We start from the raw sequence: 16,097 nt of genomic DNA, 5'->3' as shown, positions 1-16,097 counted from the left end.
ATTATAGTTAAAGACTCTAGAATTAGCTTATTGATACCCCAATACGATGAATTCAAAATGAAATCGGGTGAGTCAATAGCTGAGATGAACTCTAAATTCACTCATATAATCAATGAGTTGAACATTCTAGGAGAACAGATTTCCTTGTATAGACAAAACGACAAATTTCTCAAGGTATTTCCAAAATCATGGGACATGAGGAAGACAATTATTCATGAGAATGCTAACTTTAGAACTTTATGATCAAAATAACTACTAGGATCCTTCTCAAATATGAGATGGAACCTCAAGATGTTGAGGAAGAGTCACCTAAAAAGAAAAACATTACTCTTAAGGCCAAGATGAGTGTTGAAAACAACTCTAGTGAAGAAAACTCACATGAGGTGAGTTTCAACACTAGGACATCTTCAAATAACTTAAAGGAAAAGGAAGATATTTTTAAAAAAGGTCAATATAGAACTAAAAAGGACAAGTTTTATAAGAAAATTGATGTTTGTTTTGAGTGTGGGAAACCAGGACATTGTAGGAACACATGTCCAAAGTTTGTAGAAAGAACCTCATCCACAAAGATTTCAAGAGCAAGAAGAAGGAGCTATAGTGCTTGGATTTGAGGTCAATGGTGGCTCATTGCTACCCGCATTGCCCACAACCTTATCTGACACTAGGGTTCATCTTTTAATGAATGGCTCATTGGATTTTAAAAGATGACTAGTGATTGATGCTTGTTCACATACAACATAAACATACTAGTGAAATAATTTAACATTCATTAAAAGGAAATGCCTTCAATTAATTTATTAAATTGCCTCTAGAATCGAATAATGATTGTCAACAATTTGAAAATGAGTTTCTTTGTTGCTTGTATAAAACCAACCAAAACATCATTTTGGTAGAATTCATCGACATCGAATAATTAGAAAAAAAGAAAAATATCAATTGTATCAACTGTTAGCAGAAGTTGAGTTTAACTTATAAAACCAACACAACTCTCTTAATGGAGACAAATTGTATTGTGCTTGGAGGCAATAAAATAAAGTTTACTTTGTGGTAAACTATGCAAACTTAAGAAGGCGATTTACAGGCTGAAGCAAAGTCCACGTGCTTGGTTTGAAAAACTCAGCCAGGTTGTGGTATCAATGGGGTTCTTGAGGAGTCATTGTGATCACTCTTTGTTTATGATGAAGTTGGAATTGTGGTGGTTTTGGTTTATGTAAATGATATTATATTATCTGAGATTGATTTTTCTGGTATAGAGGATAATACCAAGTCTTATATGTTTGCACATTTTCAAACTAAAGACTTGGGACTGTTGAAATACTTTTTGAGCATTGAAGTGGTGAAAAGTAAAGAAAATGTTGTGATGATGCAACGTAAGTATGTCATTGATATGCTTCAAGAGTATGATTTATTGGGAGTTAAGCTATTTGATACCCTAATGGAAATGGGACATGATCTCCATGACAAATTAAATGACATAACACAATATCGATGGTTAGTAGGAAAGTTAATTTATGCAATAAGTATATTGAGCTAGTTTATGGAACATCCTCAGAAAGTACACTTAAAAGCTACACAAAGAATTTTGAAGTATTTGAAAGGAGCACCAGAAAAAAGTTTTTTCTTTAGACCTAACAATCATATGAAGATAGAGGTTTTCTTTGATGCTGACTATGCAGAGTCCAAACTAGATAGAAAATCAACCTCTGGATATTGTGTCTTCTAAGGAGAAAATTTGGTATGTTGGCGAATTAAAAAGCAAAATGTTGTAGCCTGATCTAGTGCAAAAGATGAATAAAGGGTGATGGCTCACACAGTGAGCGAGTTGATGTAGGTTAGGTCAGTCGCATGAGAGTTAGATTTCAACTAGGATGAGCCTATGAACATGTTTTGTGATAATCAGGTTGCGATCTTTATTGCAAGTAATACAGTTTTCCAAGAGAGGACTAAACATATAAAAGTGGATTGTCACTTCATTTGAGATGTTGTGATGAAAAAAGAAGTAGTGACTCCATTTGTTCGGTCTAGAGATCAGTTGGTCTTCACCAAGGCCCTTGGTAAGCGAGAATTTATATCATTTTGCGACAAGTTGGGACTCTTGGTAATATATGTTCCACCTTGAGGAAGAGTGTTAGAAAATACATTTAGGGGTATTTTGGTTATTTTACCACTTTAGTGTTTAATTTTCTTTATGTAATTTTGTTCTACATGTTAATTATATCAGTGGTTAAATTTTCATGTACATCGGATGTGTAGTTAGGAAGATATAAGGAGATTAAGCTTTATTAAGTGTATAAAAGTATTTTTATAAGTTATAACTCAAAACACCTATTTAAGAAGTGGGAATTTAAACACAGTTCCCAATGAAACATTTCAGGCTCTTCATAAATATTTTCTTATCTTTTCTCTTTTTTCTCTCAATTTTCTCCTCTTCCTTCACCCAAATCTAGTTTTTTATAGAATGATATTCCCAAGCTGAAAGGCAGCAAACCTGGTTCCATAAGAATGGTTTGTGCCCAATTCTGTCACCCTTCCTCCAAAAATTTCATATTATCACTAGAAAGACAGTACAGAATAACCGCAAATTTGGCTTTATGCTTTTCCCATTCAGTAATGATCACTAACACCATTGAAGACGTATAAGAAGATAGGTCAGCTCTCATTAATGAACTCATATCAGCAGATAACCTTAAATTGGTATAAAAACCCAGTGAAGCAGGTGATGTCGTAAAACACCTTATCACATAATTGTGATAACCGTGTTTAATGAAGACATGGTCCCTTGCATGCAGCAAGCGTAAACCCATGTGAGCAGGTGAGCACTGGAATCATTTCGCTTGCACACTTGATGTAAATCTCTGATTACTCTTTCAATCTGGCTTTGAATAGAAGCAGATATTTGAGAAAACAATCTCCGACAAGTACCTTGGCGAAATCGTGAGAAGGATGTTACTGAAGATGGCTGAAGTAGATGTTTTATTTGAAGGTTCTGTTCCCGCCAAGCTTGCCACGCCATTCTCACGAAGGCAAGTTCATTAATTTTGTTTGACGATTCAATAGTCATTCAATATGGATATACTTCACTCTCCTTTGAACAATACTTACAGCACTCCCAGTCTCTGTTTTATGCGGGAAGACAATTCCATCAACCTCGGAGATGTAGCAGATTCTTCGGCTGAAAATGTTGGGGTAAGTATTAAATCAGAAGCGTTTTGTACTCATTAATACTAGGGGTGGCTTCGAACTGAGCCAGGTTTGATTCGGTATACCCGAATCTCGAGCCGAGTTCGAGATCCGGGATCGCTCGAAAGGTCGCGAGCAGGCTTGTTAATTTAACGAGTGGCACGAATTCGGGGGATTCGAGGGATTCGGAGGAGTCGGGACCAGGGAGCTGGACAGGAGCGTTGAGCAGAGCGGGAGCGAGAGCGAGGGCGAAAAATTCTTCCTCCCCATCACCATCGAGCCCCTCCGGGCGCTGTTGTGGCCGCCTCCTCGTCGGCTGCTTTCTGCCTTTCCGTCGTCGCCGCTTGATTTCTTCCCCTTTGTCTGCCTTCGCCTTTGTTTTCGTCACTGCCGCCAACGAAATTTTCCCTTAGCGTCGTTCCTTGGCTCAGCGGAAAACCAATAGCAGAATACCTAAGTTAAGGGGGGAGAAATTATTTCTCCCCCGCCCAACCCCGCTCGCGAAGATGATTTTGCACATGCGACTTCATAAAGTGAAAAAAATAAAAAAACTTTTTCTTAAACTCAATTTCTCCCCCACCCAACCCCTCGCGCGAAGATGATTTCGCACATGCGACTTCATAAAGTGAAAAAAATAAAAAAAAATTTCTCAAACTCTCCTTCTTCATGGCTCTTGCAGAAATTTAAAATACATTTTTGTAGAAATAAGTTTCTAGGGACTAGGCTAGAAAACCCTATAAAAAAAATTTTGAATAAGTATTTGACAGTTGATGTTGTAATACTTTTAGCACGAGGCAATTTTCATAGCAATTTTGTGTTTAATATTTTATTTGATTAAAAATTTACTAATAAGTATAGTAATATATTAGATTGATTTTTAATTTTTATTTATTTCCCTATAAGAGGCAATAAGAGGTCCATTTAACTTTCCTAAGAAAATTTTAAAATATTTCTTGTAATTTTCTAATAAGTCACTAATAGTAATAGGATTTTATTTAAAGGTTTTTTTAAAAATATGTGTCATAGAAAAAACATTTCTAGTTTTTCCTATAGTATAAATTTTCAACTAGGGGTACTAAGGAGGCCATAGTAAATTTATGGCCAAATTCAAAAATTACAAAATAAGTTAGACAACATTTGAAGTAAAAAAATTAATATTAGTGCATTCTAATCCATTATTGAAATTAAATCATGAACCTTCCCTATCATTCTTTTTTTAAAATGTATGCATAATTTTATATATAATTTATTTGACATATATTTTATATAGAGTATTAAATGTAGGTTAAGCTCGAACCCAGCTAGAGCTCGAGCTCGAACTTGGTTAAAATTATTAAGCTCGAGTTCGATTACAATTTTAGGTTCGAGGCTAGGGTCGGTCGAGCTGGAGTTCAAAATATTTAAATCAAGATCAGCGTGAACAAGGTTCGGACTCAGCTAGATTCGATGCCACCCTTATGCCCAATTATAAGTAGAGGTCATTCCCAATTTTATGTAAAATGTATGCATAATTTTATATACAATTTATTTGACATGTATTTTTTGAAAAGTTTTAAATGTTTCTTGGAGCACGAACTCGATACTTGTATTTTTTGAAAAATTTTAAATCAATATTGAAGCTCGAGCTCGGCTCGAACTCGGTTAAAAGTATTAGGCTAAAGCTCGATAAAAATTCTTGGCTTGAGCTTAGGCTCCGACATAGTAAGTTGTAACAACAAGAAGAAATCACAACTTGTTTATCTGCTTTGACCTCCGACATTGGCATCAGGTACCTTCATCCTTTCTGAGCACCAGGAAGTTGGAAGTAGAGGTCTGTGACACCATAGTGGAGAGCAGTAGCTTATTAGCTTGGGTAGGCATAGTGGGCATCTTAGAAAAATGAAGCAAGACTCAAAAGGACTAATCTTTGGAAAAAGGACAATGTTAGCCATACATGGAGGTTTATATGTGTTAGATATTGAACAGAACCACTCATTTACAATTGATTAAATATGGTATTTATATAACTTATAATAAAAAAGATAAGTTTTACATGAGAAGATAAATTCAACATGGTATAAATCCAATGAGATCTTATTCGATAACTGAAGAGATTATGTTTATCCATTATCATGCTCCCTCGAGATAGACCATTGTTTAAAAAGGTTAATCTTGTCTCATAGCAATTGAAACTGTGAACTTGGCACTAGCTATTAAGGAGATTTGTTTTGAGGGTTATTGGAAGCAAAAGGATAGGAAGAGCAACGGCACTAGTTGTGGCTAGGAAGAGCAGCAACATTGGTAGTGGCTGGGAGGAGCAACAACATTGGTAACAGTTAGAAAGAGCAACGGCACTGGTTACGACTGGGAAGAGCAGTGGCACTGGTAGCGGCTGGAAAGAGCAGTGACACTAGTAATAGTTGGGAAGAGCAGCGGCACTAGTAGCAGTTGAGAAACTTTTTTTTTCTCGAGAGGTGAGAGTTGGTGGTTCAACTTGAGTCGTGACGGGTGGCAAGGATTTCAAAAAAATATGGAAGAAGGTAGATGCAAGGAATGAGTTACGGATGCGATGGTGAGTGAAGGTGAAGCGGACATAATCGAGAGCGCATCGTCCAAGTGATTTAGTTTGGGAGGGTGTGGTAGAGAGTGAGTTACAGGCGAAGAGACAGAGGAAGCAAAAAAAAAAACTTGAAGGATGACATATGCAAAAAATTGATATGCTCTGATACCATATTAGATGTTGAATTGAATCATGCCTTTACAGTTGATTAAGGGTGGTATTTATACATTTTAGAATAGAAAATATAAGTTTTACATGAGAAGATAATTATATAATAGGATAAATCCAATGTGATCTTATCCGACAACTAAATAGATTATGTTTATCCCTTATCCCTTGTTTAATGCTATCAATGTCGCTTCTCATCCACTTCTCTTCACCAAATGATGCATTTTCTCCGATTTCGTCCCCTCCCCCCAACCGCTATCAGTGTCGTTGCTCTTCCACCTTTCTTTACCAGACAATGAGTTCTCTCCGATTTCTTTCCCTCCCCCCAACCGCTACTAGTGTCATTGCTCTTCCACCTTTCTTTACCAGACAATGAGTTCTCTCCGATTCTGTCTGCTCTAGCCACTACCAATGCCGCTGCTCTTCCACATCTCTTTACCAGATGATGTGTTTTCTTCGATTTCGTCTACCTCAACCGCTACCAGTGCCGCTGCTCTTCCACAACCCTTGATCGAACAATGCATTCTCTCCCATTTTGTCTACCCCAACCGCTACCAGTGCTGCTGCCCCATCCACTTATCTTCACCAAACGATGCACTCTCTCCGATTTCGTCTACCCTAGCCACTATCAGTGTCGTTGCTTTTCACCATCTCTTTCACAAAACAAAGCACTCTCTCCCATTCTGTCCACCCTAGCTGCTACTAGTGCCGCTCTTCCAGTCCTTTTGCTTCCAAGAACCGTCAAAATAAATCTCATTACATAGCCAATGCCAAGTTTACAATTTCAATTGCTACAAGACAAGATTGGTCTGTCTAAACAGTAGCTTATCTTGAGGGTGCATGATAAGGAATAAGCACAATCCCTTCAGTTATCTGATAAGATCCCATTGGATTTTTCCCAAGTTGTAATTATCTTTTCATGTAATTCTTATATTTTCTATTCTAAATTATATAAATACCACTCTTAATCAATTGTGAAGACATGGTTCAATTCATCATCTAATGTGGTTCAGTTCAACATCTAATAATACACATACAAACCCCAATACAAAAGGTATCTCCAAGTGGCAGTATAAGAGTTGCATTGTTGCTTGCCATTTTCGTTCAGTTAGATTATATCCTTTAGACTATTATAGAGAGTATATTGGTTTTGAACAGATGAGAATCAAGAGAAGGAGGTGGCCATCTTCTGGTATACAGGTAGTTGTGGGAAGAACACAAAGTAGACGCTGAAAGATGTACAATTTGTTGCTGTTCTTTTTGGTGTGGGAATGTAATAGTTTGATTTCGTTCAAGACATATGAAATATGAATTTCATTTCAAATCTAATTCTAGGGTTCTTTTACCCAAATAGCCATGAATAAATAAATATATCCATAAATAAAAATTAAAATCATAAACATATATATTTATCAAATATATTGGTGACAATAACAACGGTCGGATCCGGAGTCCGGCAAGAAGATCCGCATTTCTTTTCCTTTTACGAGTTTCGAGCCATGAGTTAAATACGACCAACGACCCTCCTTCCTGCTAATACTGTTCTTTTCAAAGTCGAAGCGCTGTGGGAGAAACATAACACTTTTTAATCCGGAATTCCTTCCGCGGTCCCTATAGTTTTCCTTCCTTCTTGCCAGACCGGAGGCGCCTGTTTTCCGATCTGTCGACATGGTAGCCGTCTCAAACCGGATAGTTTCTGGTTTTAATCCAAATTCCTGGCTAGTGAAATTTCTCATTTAGGCTTTCGTGTTTGGGATGGCAGATCCGATTTATATTGCTCCAGAACCGGCAAGGAAAGACGCGTCTTGCAAAATATTATGTTCCATTTGAAGAATCCGAGAAGCATAAGGTTGAATACGAGGTCTGTTTTTTTCACTCTTTTTTCATTGCCTGTTGATTTCTCCATTTTCGCTTCTGGCGGGTTCGCTATGTTTGGGTAATGCTGTTATTCTTAGGGTTTTTCATGACGCAGGTTCATCGGTTGGTCGTCAACAGAGATCCCAAATTCACGAACTTCGTCGAGGTTGGTCTATGTTTGCATTTTTCGTGGGAGATAGATAATATATTTAGTTTGCGCATTTGTGAAAGGTTCTTGTGATATGGTAAAAGTGAAATGGAATTGCAAATTCGTCAGAGGAGTGAAAACATTCAGCGAAATTTAAGACTCTTGACGTTCTCGGATGCTAGTTTTAAGGATGAATCGGCGATTGTCACTCAGGAGTTCGCACTATTTTTTTTATTCTGAGATAGCACCTTAGGAACTACTGTAGGTGCTAAAATTTACTATTTTAAGGACAGGAGTTGAAATTTGCAATGAAAAGTGAAGCGATACCTCACTCAATGGAATCATGGTGGTTTAATGTTCATCAACAAAAGGTTTATGTGTCGTAACATGAAAATGATTAGGCAGTCTAACTGCAATCTAGTACCATAAAGTTAGAAAATGTGTTTGTGCGGCTGTTATGGGTTTGTTAATCTTTGAAGAGTGTTAAATTGGGTCGAAGTCACTATCCCAAAATAACTAGCCATTTTTTTTTCTTCATATAAGTTCATTTTTTGTAAATTTCTTTATTTTCGACTAAGAAATACATTCAGATTGCATTTACATATAAGGAACGAATCCCATTTGAAAATAAAAAATACAGATCCGTTATTTTCGGATCATATGACCAGTTATTCTCGGATCGTAAGACCCGTTATGTTCGGATCTTCAACACTCCCCCTTCAAGTTGGAGTATATGTTAATGATACCCAACTTGCCGAGTAATGCCTCAAATTGGGACGAACTCAACGCCTTAGTAAATAAGTCTGCAGTTTGGTTGTTGGTTCGTATGTGGGCTGTCTTAATCATCCCTGCTTAAATCTTTTCATGAACTAAGTGACAATCAATTTTGATGTGCTTTGTTCGCTCATGAAAGACCGGATTTGAGGCGATGTGTAGAGCAGCTTGGTTGTCACAATACAACATGGCTGGCTGAGTATGTACAATTTTCAAGTCTTTCAAAACGTTCTTCAACCTGGCAATTTTGCAACATGTAGTAGCCATGGAACGATACTCTGCCTCGGCAGTTGATCGAGCCACCGTTGTTTGCTTCTTTGTTTTCCATGAAATGGGTGATTGTCCAAGAAATATATAATACCCTGTTACTGACTTTCTTGTGTACCTGCAACGAGTCTAATCTGCATCACAAAATGCATTTAATTGGAGTGTACTTGTAGAGGATAATAGAATACTCTGTCCTGGAGTTTGTTTCAGGCATCGAAGAACTATGTGCTGCCTCAAGGTGTGGTGTACGTGGTTTTTCCATAAATTGGCTTAGAACATGGACGGCGTAGACCATATCTGGTCTAGTGATGGTCAAGTAGATCAGTCTTCCCACAAGACGCTTGTATGATGAAGGATCATTTAGGAGTTCACCATCGGATTGTGTAAAAGCCAAGTTTTGCTCCATTGGGAACCTTGTAGGTTTTGCTCCGAGAAATCCAGCATCTTCTAATATCTCCAAGGCATATTTCCTTTGGGAGAGGGAAATCCCTTTTGAAGACCTTGCTACTTCTATGCCCAAAAAGTATTTGAACTGACCAAGATATTTAAGTTTGAACTGCTTGGATAATAAACATTTCACATCTTCAATATGTTGCAGATAGTTACCTGCCAAAATCACGTCGTCAACATACACAAGTATTGTTGTAAAACTGCCTTTGTGGGATTGGACGAATAAAGAATAATCTGCCTTTGACTGATGAAACCCAGCAGTCTTGAGGGCCGTGGAAAACTTCAAAAACCACTGTCTAGAAGCTTGTTTCAAGCCGTATAGGGACTTGTTTAGTTTGCACACTCGAGTCTCCCCCTTTCATCCAAAACCAGGGGGCTTCTTATTTGAGGTAGAAAAGGAGCTCAATAAAAAAAAGTGAAAAAAAAAGAAGTTTAATGATTTGCATATATGATTAGTATCCAAAGCAATTTTTTTTCTAATGTGATCTTGGTACATTTGAGGAAAAAATTTTCAAGAAGAGAAGTAAAATGATGTAAATAAGTAGGACAACTAATCTATCAGAAGATAATATCCTACAAGTTCTTGACAGGAATCTTCTATCCAAGCCATGGATTTAGCAAGTTAAGTAGTGCTCTAGGGATTATGCTTCCAGGAGTTAACTAGAGGTTCCGTAAACCCTTGATGTTGTCATGAGTCTGGAGGATGTGCCAAGGGGAGTTGCATTGTCCAAATGATGATGACTATTGAATCACCTTACACAACAAGGGGTTAGCTCTAGAATCCATTGATATTCAGCTTGAGAATTACTTAAGGGAGGTAATTATGCAAGAGGAGTCTCAGTCCTGGAGTCCAAGAAGGAGGCCATCAGCCCCCAATTATCTTCAATAATAAAGCTATGCAAATGGTTAACCTTAAGGAATCTACTAGAACAAGACATGATGGAATGCTCTCTCAATGATTCCTCCTAACAAGTGTTTTCTCTTCAAGCATTTAGTGTTTTCTTTTTTAGCTAGGTACACCAGGAGATTGCAATCAATTCTTCATGTGGAGTGCTTGTCAAAGCAAAATTCTCTCGGCAGATGTGCTTAGAAGAAGAGGTCACCCTTCAATTGATCCCCTGTGCCCTTTTTGCACCTGTGAAGTTGAAACCACAATCCACATTCTACTACAAGGCATATTCTCATGGAAAGTGTGGATTTTCATTCTTAGTGTGTTGGGGCTACAATTCTGCATGGCTGCTGATCTAATCTCTTTCAGTAAATCGCTCATTGGTACTTCCCTGCCTGGCCTCGAAAAAGTGATGCTCTCTATTTGTGTTAGTTTCATTCTGTGGGGGCTTTGAAATTAACACAATCAAAGACGATTTGATGCAAAAAGTGAATCTTCAGATCGGGTCGCGGACCGAGCGGTAGGACATATTTCTACTTGGCTTATGACTAAGAAGTCTTTCTCCTCATTTGTGGGTACCCCTATCTGTGAAAACTGGAGAAATTTGGCAACGATACACTCGGGGACATAGGTCCCGATTTTGCAGGAATGGATCCCTCCTAAACCCGGTTACCTTAAGTTGAACTTTGATGACTCTTCTCTTGGTAATCCCGGGATCTCTGGTTTCGAAGGGGTTATTTCAAATCATTCCGGTAATCAGCTTTTCTCATATGCCGGCCCTTTAGGCATATCCGATTCTACGTCAGCTAAGCTTCATGGCCTCCTCTCTGAACTCCGTGTTTTTAGAGACAAGTGTAGCGGTCCACTTCATATTGAAGGGGACTCAAAGGTGGTCATTGGATGGTGTGAGTGTGCATCCCCTCCCCCGTGGCGACATTGGGATATGTTAAAGGAGATTTTAGACATTACCTCAATTTTACCTTGTATTTGGTCTTACATTCCGGGATCCGCAAATTCGTCAGTAGATGTATTTTCCAAGCAAGGAGCTACCCTACAATTGCTTGTTATCAGGGATCTGCTCCCTCCTCTTTTGTTAATATATAGATATCTGTATCAAAAAAAGAAAAAGGAGATTGCAATCAATGATAGAAGCCAGAGAACTCGATCTCGCTTACCCTAGGGAATTTAGTTTGGTTTCTCTTGGAGCTTACTGAATGAAAAGGGAAAGTCAAAACTGAAAACCAAACTTGTGTGGTGAAGCACCCAAGCCTGATAACTTCATGGGCTATAGATAAGGAGGTAGTTGTTGGTATTGGTTCTCAATTGCTGAGAAGCACCCCAAACCTCTCTATTGCTGAGCTTACAAATTTGATTCCTGATGCTTTTCCCCTTCTGCCCAGTTGATCAATGATGAGAATCCTGGAGGTGCCTGGATTCCCTTGGAAATTGGTGCTGCAGAGGCCATGGTCATAGGCAAGCAAGAATGCATTCTGGGAGGTGATCTATATGGTTTTGAGACTCTTTTCTTCTATAATATAAGGTTCTTTTCAATGCTGGAGATGGAATGCAATTGGTTGATCACTTGGTTAGGGACCTGCATTTTGGATACTTGCTTCCATTGTAGGCGGTTATATATGTTAAATTACAGACACGGGTATTTTTGGTTATTTGACCATGCCAGATAGGTTTCATACGTTTCCAGCATGATAGTTTACTTTCCATATGCTTATATTTCAAATTTCATTAGAAGCTGATGTGTATAGAGAAAGTTATAGGGATTCTTGTACTTAAGGGCATTTCTGTCCTTTTACCCAAGATCACTTAAGTGACGAATTTAAGTGGCTGCTTCTCCCTTCATTTTTCCTCTCCTTTCTCTTATTTTCTCTTATTCTTACATCTTTATCAATATTTCCAGTTTCTTCTTGTGCAATAGCTCCATGTTCATGAGCATCCCATGGAGAGCCAAGTAATGACTACCTGTCCTTCCACTTTTTCATAAAGGATAAGTGCTTTAGATCATTGTCAAAGTGTTTCTGAACGTTGATGTTAAGTTCAGAATAGCATATCAAAATTCTTATGGAAACAGAGCTTAATTTTATTCATAGTGTAGGTCTATCTGAATATAAATTCTTTAGATTATTTTAGATCAACTTTATACACGGTCAATCTTGAAGCATACTTACATGGTGATTGCTGCTTCTTTTGGACAGAGGTGATAGTTGCCATGTTTGGTACTCCTGTCTTGGTTTCCTGCAGCTGAAGAATGAGATGGTTTGAAGCTTTTAAGCTTTGAAGAGATGTCAGATTTTTGTTCTACCTAATTACATTTCACTAGCATTTTAGAGTGTGATGTGGTTCTAAATTTCATTTAGATAGACAATTTTGGATTAGAGTTTGCTTCCTGTGTCACTCAAAATGCTATACAGATTGGATAGAAGATCATGTATATCATCTTAGAGCGTTGTCCTGCTGCCTTTGTGAGATCAATTTTGCAGCTGAAACATGGCATTATGTAAATCGGTAATTCACTCTGCTGCCTAACTCTGACACTAATTCAGTTAAAATTGATATTTCCACGTCCACTTTGCTTTCATTTTCTATCCTACATTTGGGACATGATAACCCTACCTATGGTTTTGGATTATTAAATTGTGCTCAGACAAAAAAAATTCTCATTAGATCATCTGTGTAGTAGTGATTCTATCGTGCGTGAGGTGCTTAGAAGATTCTGTTTTAATTCCCCACTTGTTGGTAGTTGTAGAAGGATATGTGAACCATGTCATCTGGGAGAAGTTCCGGAGGAACTTAGGATTTTTATTGATTTGCTTGATGCTAAGGGGAAGAAACCCATTTTACCCATTAGTGAATCTTGTGGTAAATCAAGAGACCTGCCTTCTTTTGTTCTGCTTTATTGTATGGTCCTGTACCAAGTCTATAGCTTATTGATCAAAAGCCACAAGTCTAGGTTGTTGTATTCATATTTATGTTTGTATTAAACACCTTATAACTGTTTTTCTGAGTACTATTGGACGTAGATTCTTGAATATTTTATTTACTTATGCATTCACGGATACCTCAAATTTGTTTCTCACTAACACCGAACTATATTATTCTTAGTTCCGCACCCACAAAATTATCTACAGACGATATGCGGGGCTCTTTTTCTCAATTTGTGTGGACATGACAGATAATGAGTTGGCGTACTTGGAGTGTATTCATTTGTTTGTGGAGATATTGGATCACTTTTTCAGCAATGTATGTGAGCTAGACTTGGTGTTTAATTTCCACAAGGTTAGTTTGATTTGTCTCTTTAAATTTTGAAGGAAAAACTTTGTATTTTAGAAAATAATCGATGTACTTGCTGAACAACTTGTGCATTTGCCATTTTGAAGGTATATCTGATACTTGACGAATTCATTCTTGCTGGAGAGTTACAAGAAACTAGCAAGAAGGTATTTCTTCATTCAGCTTAAAAAAAAAAAAAACTTTCAGAAAAGTTGTAAAAGCATGAAATGCCCTTTTGAGCAAGCTAATCTTGGTTGATACTTCTCCTCCGAAGTGCTGAAATTTGTGAAGAGGTGCCTCAGAGGCAGGAGTCCCTCATCATGTTGTCTTAATTGTTTATTTGAAGGGATAGGGTGGGAAAATACATGCTTCTAAATCTTCCCATCATTTGGTTATTTTTTGTTCACTTATTAATACATAAAAATATCATCAGCTCATTACATCCTTGTCTCCCCTCCTGGAATTGGGCCAGATCCCCTTATGTCCAGATTTTGTTCAGTTGTATTTTCTATGAATTTTCTGAACATAAGTTATGTGCAAGGGCCCATTGGACCTCGTGGCCATGGTTCAGATCTGGCCTGTTTATTTTTCAGATCCTCATACATGGACCTGAAAAATCATCAAAGTCAAACTACTGATCAAAACTGACATTTTACTGATCTGGCCACTTAGACTTGGACCATTTCTAGGCATATTTACAGGACTATTTGTCTAAATTATGCTGAGGTCATCAACATGAATCTTTGTCCGTATTCTGTCATTTGCTAGATCCACTATTAGCTTCAGTTGCAGTTCTAGAATTGATTTTTCAATTTTTCCGATGGAATTTTACAAAGTGCTTCCCACCAATTGTATTTTCAAGTGCAGCACTTGCATGATTGAACATGCTAGTTTGATTTGACTAAGCTGAACTCTTGTTTGCCAGCCAATCTCACCCGCACGAGTCCAATTTGAGGCTTTGGGCTTTGAGGCTTCGAGGCTCAAATTGATTGGGTTGGACCTTGTATTTATTCATTAATACAGTTATGTTCTTGATATGATCTAGTGGTTAGTATTGTTTTATATGTATGTTGACAACAATCATATAACTATAATGTTGTGATAACCCAAAGTAATAAGCTTTTCCAATAAACGAACGAGGCTCTTATAAGCTGTCAAGTGCCATGCCCTGTGAAGGGTTTTTTTTACTAACGGCCTGAAGTCTGGGTAGAGTACAGCTTCAGGTGGCCGCAGGTGTTAAATTTTTTCAAAACATAAGGCATAAGTTTGATCAATGTCTTAGCTGGAGTGAGCAAATGATGCAAGCAGACTGAAGTAGCAATTCATGTAAATGATCCAGCATGACAGGAACGAGGCTGCTGCAATGCTGATGATTATTATTATGATTCACAATGAAACTGTGTTCCACATAACTAAAATTGATCTTTTTAAGATACTTGCAAAAGCTTTTGACTTACTGTGTCGTTATGTATGACAGGCAATCATAGAGAGAATGGGGGAGTTGGAGAAGCAAGAGTGAGTGTTGTATACTTGTTAGTAATGCAATTTGGTGCTTATTCTTACCTGATTGTCATTCTATTCCCAATCAGCTTTTCCTTTTTCTTTTGTAAGAAAAGAAAACTATTTTTTTGTGTGGTATTTAATTTTCTATTCAAAGAGATAGACTGGCCTACTGATCAATACCATTTTGAGAGCAATAATTCTCAAAGAGATTTTTGTCCTCTATGGTCACCAAAAGATTTTTAATGGCTAAAAAGGTATTATCTTTATTGACTAGGAAGTCTAAAGTGGATCTAGAATAATCATCCACTACTACCAAGGCATGGCTATTTTTATTTTGACTTGAGATTTGTATGGTTTAGTTGTCATTTAGACTTGAGATTCGGGTAGGTCCAACTAAGTCTATATGGATTAGTTGCCATTCAGACTTGAGATTTAGGTTGGTCCAACTATGTCAATATAGATTAGTTGTAGTGGTCTTGAGGTGGAGAATACATTCTTGGATTTTAAAGATTTTTTTTGTGTTGCTTCCTTAGTTGGCAAGTGTCACAAGGCTCCTCTCTTATAATTTTTTTTGGGTAGTCCTCTTGACCTTTTCTTGTTTATTTGTTCAATAAATTTGTTCCTATAAGTCCTAGTCTTTTGTGTCACTACCAAGATTCATCTAAATCACCCAAACATAAAAAAAAACACTAGTAAGAGATAATTAAAAATTATTTATAATATACACATTTGTCTCTAATTCCTTCTAACAAGGTTTCATTATTTTCAATTTTCACTATACATTTGTTCTTTGCAAATAAAACAATATACCTTATGCTAAACAAGTTATGTTTTAACTCCACAACATATGCATGAAAAAGGATATTTTTTCTCACTCATCTCTTTGTTTTTTGTGCTTTCATTAAGTTTTGGATCTATAACTGAAAGATTATCCAATTCTCTAATATAGAGGGTAAAAGCAAGCTGTTTTGTGCAAGTTTTGTCAAAGGATTTTAACATTTGTGCATTTTAATATTTTTTAATCAAACTATTAGATG

The 16,097-nt window shown here is 37.2% G+C and overlaps 1 protein-coding gene across 2 annotated transcripts; it reads left to right on the top strand.

Moving 5' to 3' along the window:
* The first annotated feature begins 7,449 nt into the window (after positions 1-7,449).
* LOC137939299 (AP-2 complex subunit sigma-like) lies at positions 7,450-15,224 on the top strand. 2 transcript variants are annotated; one of them, XM_068784571.1, is made up of 6 exons: positions 7,450-7,558; positions 7,650-7,748; positions 7,860-7,910; positions 13,390-13,563; positions 13,665-13,724; positions 15,035-15,224. In XM_068784571.1, the coding sequence occupies exons 1-6, from the start codon at positions 7,556-7,558 to the stop codon at positions 15,074-15,076; spliced, it is 429 nt and encodes a 142-aa protein (XP_068640672.1). In that variant the 5' UTR covers positions 7,450-7,555; the 3' UTR covers positions 15,077-15,224. The 2 variants fall into 2 exon arrangements, with proteins under 2 accessions (XP_068640672.1, XP_068640671.1); XM_068784570.1 differs by lacking the exon at positions 15,035-15,224 and adding an exon at positions 14,483-14,692.
* The last annotated feature ends 873 nt before the right edge of the window (positions 15,225-16,097 follow it).

Source organism: Aristolochia californica, unplaced genomic scaffold, assembly GCF_029961685.1.
Source record: "Aristolochia californica isolate CCGP_79_NKW_82.1479 unplaced genomic scaffold, dmAriCali1.0.hap1 SCAF_8, whole genome shotgun sequence".
NCBI classification, from domain to species: Eukaryota; Viridiplantae; Streptophyta; class Magnoliopsida; order Piperales; family Aristolochiaceae; genus Aristolochia; species Aristolochia californica.
The sequence above is the reverse complement of the archived record's forward strand: the minus strand, read 5'-3'. Positions and strand labels throughout refer to the sequence as shown.

Excerpts from the sequence above, each read along its gene's own strand:
- LOC137939299 (XM_068784570.1), top strand. Across the intron at positions 7,749-7,859 it reads AGCATAAGGTTGAATACGAG|GTTCATCGGTTGGTCGTCAA; the intron begins GTCTGTTTTTTT and ends TTCATGACGCAG. Across the intron at positions 13,564-13,664 it reads TGGTGTTTAATTTCCACAAG|GTATATCTGATACTTGACGA; the intron begins GTTAGTTTGATT and ends GCCATTTTGAAG.